This window comes from Coturnix japonica, chromosome 13 (genome assembly GCF_054131305.1).
Source record: "Coturnix japonica strain WE chromosome 13, WE-NBRP24, whole genome shotgun sequence".
NCBI lineage: Eukaryota > Metazoa > Chordata > Aves > Galliformes > Phasianidae > Coturnix > Coturnix japonica.
In genome coordinates, this window is record NC_140675.1 from 14,255,891 (window position 1) to 14,265,718 (window position 9,828).

Below are 9,828 nucleotides of genomic sequence, written 5' to 3' on the forward strand. Positions count from 1 at the left end.
GCAGTGTTCCTCCTTCCTGAGGACTTCCTAAAGCAGCCCCATCCCACGCCCTGGTCCACTCATCCAGCCACTCCTCCATCCCAAGCCAGCAGCCCCACACGGATGTGTCAGGGCCACATCCCACACGGCTCACCCTCTGCAGCTGCCCCCCCCCAGGCAAAGGGCAAGGGAGTGGCACCTGCTCAGGCAGGGCAAGCAGAGGTGAAGTTTGTCCCCTTTGCAAGGATCTGCTTAAACTCAGCCCAAGTGCTGTGAAAGTGCAGCCTGGGATCAGCTCTGCCCCAAGAGTGAGGGGCAGTTAGTGGGCACCATCAGGAACCGTGCCCTCAGGCTGCAGTTCCCCCCACCCAGCACCACCATGACAGATCCAGCTGAAAAATGACCCACTTGGGAAAAAAGATGTTTCTCAGCCAAACCAACTTCACCATCGTGGTCGCAGCTGCAAGCACAGGGCTGGGAACAAACAGACAGGAGGGCACTGCTGCCAAGCCATCGCTGCACCTCAGCAAACAAAGCTGGTGGGCAATGTTAATGAACAGCTCAGTGATTTCCTACATGCGGGTTTGGCAGCTTTTCATTTCAGACAAAGATCTGGTCCCTTGCCAGATGACCTGATGTCTGGAGAACCCCTTCAAAAGTAAAGAGAAAAAGCAATTCAGATGTATTGTGGACCTTCAGCCAGCATTCCTTTGCATTCAGACTGCTACAGAATAAGTGGACTGCCCACATGGTCAAAGCATTTCAAATTTTTGTTATTTTATTTATTTAACCTGAAATTCTGCACTGTCAATCATTAGAAGAGATAAGAAGCAATACAACCTTCTACAAATACTAAATGCTTTCAGCACAGACAGCCTCATCCCTGTATTGCACGTTTATCCTACCGTAACAAAATGCAATGAACCGCTGAAAAGTCCTGCCTTTTCTTTTGAATACGTTTCGGTTTTGGGACTTTGGCAGGGCATTCCAGCTCCATATTACATTGCATAGGGGTTAAAAAAAAAGAATTTAAAATGAGCACTTCAAAGGTAACACTGTTCTTAATTTAACACCCTGTCCAGACAGGTCTATTTTAAGTGCAGGGATTAGAAGAGCTGGCAAGTGAAAACCTCTGAAAAGGAACCAAACTGAATTAACACAAAAAGCAAAACAAGGAAATAAAGAAAATGCAGAAGAGTGAAGCAGGAATAGAAAGTAACAACATGAAAAGGAATTAGAAACTTTGAATCAACAGAAAAGCAAGGGAAATTCTGAGACCTGAGACACAACAACAGACCAACAGGGCAGTCACAGAGGATGCAGTGCTCCATGCTCAACATCTCACAGTGAAACCTTTGCACTGATTTTCTGATTAACAATTAACAGCTGAACCCTTTATTGTGTTTCACCAAGCAGCAAACCAGCCACTAACTGAGCCGAGGCTCTGAAGATTAGCCTGCAATCAAGACTGCTCATCCAGTTACAGGGTTTTACAACACTGGATATACAAGTGTTTGCATGTTGCCTAGATGCAGCATATACAAGGCCATACTAATGCGGATAACACATAGAAGCGCACCATTACACTCAGCACATTACATGCGCTGCACACCACAGCTTTTGCTGTTCTATCCTGAAACTGAAAGGTAACCATCGCTGGGTTTCTGAGAAGGAAACATGAGCCTCTAAGAGCCCAGTAAAGATTTATTAACACTTAACATATACACTCAGACCTCCCACTACAAAACCAGGATTACTTTATCCTTACGCTCCATTCCTACAAAAAAACAAAACAAAAACCAAACCATCAAGAGTTCAGAACACTTAATCTGCATCTGAAATCAGCTTACAGAAGACAAACCAGCTCAATGTTCAACTGAAACAGCTCTGCAACAGCTTAGCTTGCAAGTTTCTTTTCTCTGCAGAAATGAAGGAATGACAGAACGTCAGTATGTTCATATGGAAAATAACTTCTAATCAGCTGGATTAATGTTTCCTATGGATGGCTTGATAACTGGTTCATTCCACAAAGTTGGCATCTGAGTAAACTGCTGTGCTTCCCCAATCTGTGTAACAGCAACAACATTCAAAAGTACATTACAACAACTTACCTTCTAAAAAAAGAGGGCCAACCTCTTCACTTAATTCTCCTGTCACTAGCTAAACTGATACATTTTTTCTACATCCTTAACCCTGTCACCAAGAACATACAAGCCACAAGTGGCATGTTCCAACAGCACCAACAGCTTTAATCCTTTCTTTAGAGCTCAGTTATAGAAGTTATCAGGTCTCCTTGTAATAATTTCCACTCTAGAAGCATCACGAGAAATACACAAAGAGCATCTTTACACAAATACCTTATCAAGTGATTTCTGGTGCAGGACAATCTATAAGACAAAAGGGAAATTGACCCTTCTCACTTATAAATGACTCAGACATTCTGCACACTCTGCCCAGCAGACCCCCTGGCTCCTTGATTCACTCTGCTGCAGACACTCCAGGATGTTGCTGTCATTTTGCAATGCAATTAACTACACAAGAAAACAATCTGTGTCAAGGAAAAAAGGCTCCTCCTCACTGAAGAGAACTTGTGACCTCACCCAGCTGGCTTGGAGTTACGAACACCAGCTTCCTGTTCAGACAGCAGGACTGTCCAAGCACTAGATGCACTACTATTCTAACATGCTTTCATCAGCAATGGAATAATGATTACAAGCCCAAATAACTACATTTATTTGGTTCCTAAGGAATACATCATAAAATACTCCAGTTAAGTCAACAAAGCAACATTGCAGATTAAAAGGATACTTGGAAGATCCAATCCTTTTTGTCTAGACACCCAGAGCTGCTAAAAGCACAACAATGTTGCTGAAGATCAAATTCAGCCTTGCTTTCAAAACTGGGACAAGCAGCAATCAAGCAGCCTTTGAAAATGAGTTAATCAAGCACATTAATCTGGTAAAATCACTCAGTATGTCATCATCGACTGCTGTGAAGCTATTTGGTTCTATGTTGCAGGACACCAGCCACGACTCACCCAATTTAGCTTGTACTGTTTAGCTCCCATGGGCTTAGACCAGAGCTGCACAGTGGCAAACAGGCACAGCTAATTCATGTGCAATGGAAAGCAGCAGAGCAGGCTGGAGGTTCTCCTGAAGACGCTACTTTAAGCCATGACATCTTTTTCTGGAAAGCACACACAGTGCTAGGAAGCATCTAACACACCAAGATACCTTTTTACTTGACCACAACCTAGAGAGATCTTGTGTGTTTGGCTTTACATAATTAGCTAATATAGTGAACTCTAATTGGAAGAACAGTTCTGTTACAGATCCATTCATATTAACGAGCCTAAAAATACTATGCAAGTATCTAAGAAATGCATTTGCTTTCATAAATCCCAAGTGTATCACATTACCACATCACGTGGAAACAGCTTCTTAGATCCCTTCTAGCTATTTTAGCAACTTAAATCATTACTATTTTAGGATTTCAGCTCCAGGCATAACCTGATCTAAAAATTATTTACTCTAAGAGCCACCACCAGATCAAGTTAGAATTAAAGAATCATGGCATTGTCCACAAAGGGGACAAATCTGAGATTTTGTTTGCATGAAGATGCACCACAGGTGCCAGCCCAGAGAGCAGCCTCGATTCCAGATGCACCACTGAGCTCAAGCAGATTCCATGAACCTTTACCTTCATTATTCTGTTATGATACCAAAAGCTCCTCCTCAGGCACACCTGACAACAGCACAAGCCTCTCCTCTGGTTCCCTCTTCATGGGTACAGGGATGCCCCAGGCTGTTTACACACCAGAACAGAAATGCAGCATGTCAGACCTGGCAAAATCATCACTGTCCTCCAAAGTCTATGAAACAACGAGAGAAATAGCTGCACTGGAAAGCTTACACTTGATTCATAGCTTAAAGGCAACATAAAACCACGCTTTCCTCAGGCAACTGCTCTGTTTGGCCTGGCCGTGCATCCCTGCCCTGGGGGGCACTCAGGCAGCACAGCACAGTTGGAGGTGATCTGGCTCCAGCTGAGCCCATGGGACCTGTCTGCCTTTTGTTGTTAATATTTTATCAGTCCTCTGATCTGTTTCAGCAAGCAGCAGCATGACGATCACAGCTAAACGAGATGAGAGTATGCAGCTGGAGGCATACGAGATTGCTGCTAAGAATTATCAAATCCCTCAGTTTGGAGTCCTGTCATTTCTTTTGTTGCAACAAAAAAATCTCAAGTATTTACCCAGTGCCCACCCACCAGTCAACAAGCAAACCTGCCCCTGCATTATGCAATGCTTTTTTTCCTTCTACCAGGCTTGAGACACATCTCTACTAGAAGGCACAAAACTTGAAGATATCCCCAAGTCAGCAAAATTAAACCAGAATGACGCTGTGGTACAGAATGAAGGTATTTTCTGCCTCCACTAAGGGGAAACAAAGTAACTGAATGTATACCTGCCTTAGAAACACTCAAAGTTGTATCACTGTATTTGCAGAGCCAAACTGGAAACTTGGAAGCTGCAAGTTTTCCTATAATTGGAAGTTTACACAACTTACAAAAAAGCAGATTAATGAGCTGCACAATGTGCTACATTGTGTCAGTGCTCCCTAAGGAGTGCAGGAAGTAGATAAATACGCAGATACCAAAAAAACTTTTGTTGGTCCAGGAGCAGGCTAAAGGGCTGGTTGCTCCTTTCTCAGATTAAGAAACTCTACAACACAGTATTTCCAAGTTTTGCACTTTCGGGTTGAAGTAGAAAAGGATAAAGAGCTACACAGTGCTGCTGCAGCCCATGCAATGCAGGGCTACCTCCTGGACTCCTCAGACATGCAGATCTTTAGATAATGCATTCCTTCTGCTATTAGTAGACAAGTGCTTTGACATTTGCATGCCAATCAGTCCTTGACAGTTACACAAACTATAAAAGTCTGCTCATGTTCAACAGACCTTTCCCAGTCCAATCTGTTCAGACTCTTCAAACCTATCATTACATTAAGTCGTCTTCTAGAAAAGTCTAAGTCAATTTTCTGATTCCAAAGACCTCAAACTTCAGCTGGAGATAAACAGGAAATGTTTAGCGTGACTACTATAAACACTGAGCCCAGGATTTTCTTTTTTTGAGTACTCAGACAATCCCAACCTACAGCAGCGAGCACAAAGTCAATTCTCCCCCTGAATGTGGACGCATTTCAGTGTCATTTATCAGCTTCTCAAAACAGCTGGTATCCAAAGAACCATCAACAGGTGAACAGGATATAAAAGTTTTCCTAAGTAATAATTGACAGAACTCTGAAAAACAGTTGAGACCAGACACAATGGGCAACACTAACTTGGTCCATTCTAGCTTCTCCACAAAGCATTACTAGAACACACAATACATTTGAGCTGCTCCTTACTACACACATTCACTCAGTATGTCACTTTAACATAACCTGCTTTAGTGCCGTGTTACAATAACACCGATCCCAGCCCACCTCTTACGGACTGACGAGTGGCCTGAAGAGCTCCTAAATATAGTCCAGCACTGCACCTTTCATGCACAGTGTGAGCTATTAAAAGGTATGTGCCAATGCTCCTGGTGAGTCATAGCAATGTCATGAGAACATGGCTTGGAAAAACCTCCCCATATACAAGATGTTGTATTCAAACAGTGGACAACTTGTGAAGAAGCTCTAGTCAGCTTGTCTCTTGGTTTGTGGCCTCTTCCAGACTGTAATTAGGCAGAACTGAAGATCCTGGTTTAAGCAGCACAACAGCCTGACAGGCAGGCAGCATCCCTGCTAGTAAAGGTGAGTTGTACCCACCTGGCAGCCTAAAGAAGTCATCAGAGCCAAGATCTAGAGTATGTCTAGAATAATTTTTCATCTGTACATTATGTTGTCAGCTGTATCTAAAAGATGAAAAAAAATAACGAGAACACTAATGGCTGTGTCCCCAAAGGCAGAGAAGCCAAACTTGTGCAGAATTATTAGATAGCTTATCAAGCGTCATTAATTACCAGCCTGTTTTTCTGTAACTAAACAGCAGGACACAAACACCTCTGAGGACTCATTTCTCATGAATTACTTGGCTAAGTAGTCCAAATGCTTTTTAGTGCATCATTAGAAGCCTTTAATGACAACATTTCTGAGCACTTATTTTTGTTAGAGAAGTAGAAGCTTCAAATCAAAATCTGTATCCTTTTGTTATTTTTACTTCATGCATTAACTAGAACTTTCTCATTAGAAATGCTTGCTTGAACAGCTGCATCACTTACAGATAATCTGTCAAATAAAAGAAATAAAGTGCTCAATGGTAGACAGAATACTTCTCTTGTTTGAGGCATGCAGCAACATCCTCAAGATAATTGCTGCTGTATTTAACTCTGCATCTACTCATTATCGCAGAATCCTGCTCCACTCAGATAATCCCCTCTTCAATTAGTTCCTTACAGGCATTTCATAACACTACAGAATTCTACCCATACAGACTCATAGGCTTCCCATAAATACCATTCCTCTGCTCTACAGAAATGCTGGACCATCTCTTCTTACTCCTTACTCCTCACACAGAGGCATTACTTCTTGATACCAAGTCATGTATCTGTCATACAGCTGTGTACCTTCAGAAGCTGATCGTAAGAAAGACTGCACCACTTATATATATAACAAGCTCAATGGAGCAAGCTATGACCACTCAAGAGTACATCCTTCCATTGAGGAGAAAGAAACCACCTGGTGAAGACATCACTGACGCACAGCTGAAGTTTGCTGAACTCCCTGTAAAACCGCTGTTTCCCCTTATCCACAATTTTCAGGACAAAAACTCAGAATGAGTGAGGAGCAGAATACACCCTTTTCTAATACACCATCACAAACCCCCAAGTCAAAGGTTGCCCTGCAAAAGCACTGGATGGTACAGAAGGGTGGATGTCTCAAATAAAGCAAGTAGTAGCAGATGTTCTGCACAAGGCCCTGCAGTGCCACAAGTGAGCAAGCAAGAGGACATGAGCAGCTGGCCCTGCTAGCGAGTTGAAGCATCACCAAGCTCTCTTACAAAAAAACCTAGTATACCTGAAAGACAGTTTGGTTTGATTCAACCATACGTAAGCAAAAACCACAGAACGAAAGCAATGCAATTTTATTTTCAGTGTTACAAAATGGAAGTAGTTCACCTCCTGCTTCTGGTACCCAGCGCCAAAAATACTTCTACCTCTGCTAATATTACAAGTCATCATCGTTCAGCAGCATTTTGCAGGCTCACCTCCCACAAGTCCTTCAGTGCTTATCAAACATACATAGTGCAGCATTGCCATAAACTGGAAAGCACAGCACTGCAAGCGAAACCAACTACAAGCCTGTCACTGCTAAGAGATTTTACTTTGGGAAATGAAATAAGACCACGGTGACCTCTGAATTCTTGACTAGTACAAGCAATGCAAGGAGGCTTGCATGTTAAATATTCACCTCTGTGTTTTAAACCACAATACCACTTGAAACAAAATGGCTTTCAATGTAAGTATTATTAGAGCTGTAAGTTAACATTTTTCTTTGCATACTACTTGCTTTAATTATGCTCAATTTATTGACTCAGTGTCACTGAGCTGAGACATTTCCTTCTTCCTCCATTGGAAAGAACCACAGCAGAACCTGTGGACAACGCTTCTACAAATTAAAGCCTTCACTCAACTGTGTACTTTGACAGGCCTTGAAAGCAGCTCCTGCTTCAAGTACTGCCCATATCCAAGCGAACACCTAATGCAAATTATTCATTTCTACAACATTTTATCTTGAAAGTTAGATAAGAACAACGTAATAAGCCAAAAATGTAAAGAAAAATGGGTTGAGATGAAAAGTAGTATTTGGCTGTGCACATGGAGGAAGAGACGGCAATCTGAGATGCGCCAGTCCTCACTAAGTTTCCAGATTTACAGCTCCCTTAGAAACATGTGATCACACCAGCAAAACCCAACACCAACCTCTTCAGTTTTGTTTCTTTCCCTCCCATCCCCAAACCACGCCCATAAACAGAGTCTGGGTTTCATTGGAATTAACGTAGACTTGCAGAGATGAGAGTTATTTCAGCTACATAAGCATTTTTCTTTAACTTGGAAAGACAAATATTCAGGTCAGCAACAAATGAGCAAGAAGTCCCTCGAACTAATAAGACCATGGCAAACAATCCCTAAAACGAGCAATCTGGTCAATTCAAAGCATTTGCAAACATAAAGCTATAATTTACACGCAAAAGAGTTAAAAAACACCAGTCACAACTTTATGATCATCCTCACTTTTCAGAGCCTTCTCACTTCTATTCAATTTAAGTTTGTATGTTTTTGGGTAAAGAATCCATCCCATCAGCTGAACACTCTTAAGATATCTGATTAAAAACCACTTTATAAGCAAAGACAGACTCAATAAGAATGTGTTTGGATTTGATGCCAATGGGGAAAAAGAGAAACAGAGACTAAATTGAATTCAAACTAACTCCTGACATTAAGCTAATAACAACAAATGAGGGTCAGTAGAAATAGCCTTTAATGAAAAGCAATTCTAGGTACCTCTTGGTGTTACAATGAAAGCAGGACACTTCACTGCTGGGACAGAGAATAATGAGCAGCAGCACCTGGCACAGAGCAGTGATCCCACAGCCACACCCTGAGAACCAGCAGGGAAACAACAGACAGACACAGCCACACAGCGTGGGGTATCAGCTGCCTTCAGCACAGGGTTCCGAAGGAGGGGAGAGATTCTGCTCCCAACCCGTACAAGGCAACACACCACTCTCAGTTAGTCCTTATTTCCCCCATTCCCATTCTACACAGTGGACTGAGGCATTCATCCTACTCAGCGCAACAGAGATTACACAGATTCCATTTGGAGTCACAGCCGAATGTGAACAAACAGGAACTCAACAGCCATTCCAATAGCTTAAAAAACAATTTTAAAAAGGTAATCCATAGAGAAACTGCTACATAAAGTGAGAATGAAAGAACACAGAAGGCTGGTTTAGAAGTTACGCTCTCTTTAATAGCAAAACTAATGCCTATTAAAGTCCACTGCTTCATCATTATTAGCTGACACGCTTGACTCAAACATAAAGCAGGCACCAAAGAAAATAGATGTTATATTAAATGTGTTACTGCAACAAAGCGCAGACAGGTATAAACACGGATCGTTTGAAAACATAAACCTTCGGATTAAGCTCTCATTAAAAGCTGAGAACAGTCTCTGAGGTTAAAACACAACGAGAGCCCTATGAGCACCACTGCCCAGCCCCACAGCACCGGGCTGAACGCCTCCCAGGCCAGAGCCGGCCCGATCTAAGAGGCAGCGTGTCACAAGGCTTCACATCGGTCACACAACGTGCAGCCGGGATCCAGTCAAGGGTGAAAAAGAGACAGAGCTGAAAAAAAAACTGAACCAAACGAGGCAACAAAGGAAACGAAAGTCACGAACGAACGAACGAGGCGCCCAGCACAGACCCCAACAGATCGGCACCTGCTGGGGCTGCCATATTCCCAATGAAGCTCAACGCAGCACAGCACACTAATTAACACTATTAATTAGTGCTAATGGCAGACCCCTCACCCTCTCTCAGTCTCCCTCACAGCCCCCTACAGCCTCCCTCCCCAAAAGGCCTCCGGACGCTGCAGCAAAGCTCACACCCCACAAACACGAATCACCCCGAGCCGCCCACCTGCCGACGGTCTGGTTTGCCAGCTGCTTCATGCGGTTAAATTGCTTCTTCATGGCGGCGGCCGCGCCCCGGCCTCCCGCCGGGCTCCCGCTGCCTGCGCCGCACTGCACTGAGGCCCGGCCTCCGCCTCCTCCTCCTCTAGGCCCCGCCCACCGGAAC

General features: G+C 43.3%; 1 protein-coding gene across 13 annotated transcripts in view; it reads right to left on the minus strand.

Annotated features, from left to right (window-relative positions):
- ARHGAP17 (Rho GTPase activating protein 17) overlaps positions 1-9,780 on the minus strand; it is a 37,742-nt gene extending 27,962 nt beyond the window's left edge. For all 13 annotated transcript variants that reach the window (XR_014933841.1, XR_014933842.1, XM_015876730.2 and 10 more), the window contains exon 1: positions 9,670-9,780. Coding sequence is in view for 8 of the 13 variants with exons in the window: in XM_015876731.3 (XP_015732217.1) it covers positions 9,670-9,722 (53 nt within the window). In the remaining 5 variants the exon portion in view is untranslated. The remainder of the gene's footprint in view (positions 1-9,669) is intronic.
- Between the last annotated feature and the right edge of the window lie 48 nt (positions 9,781-9,828).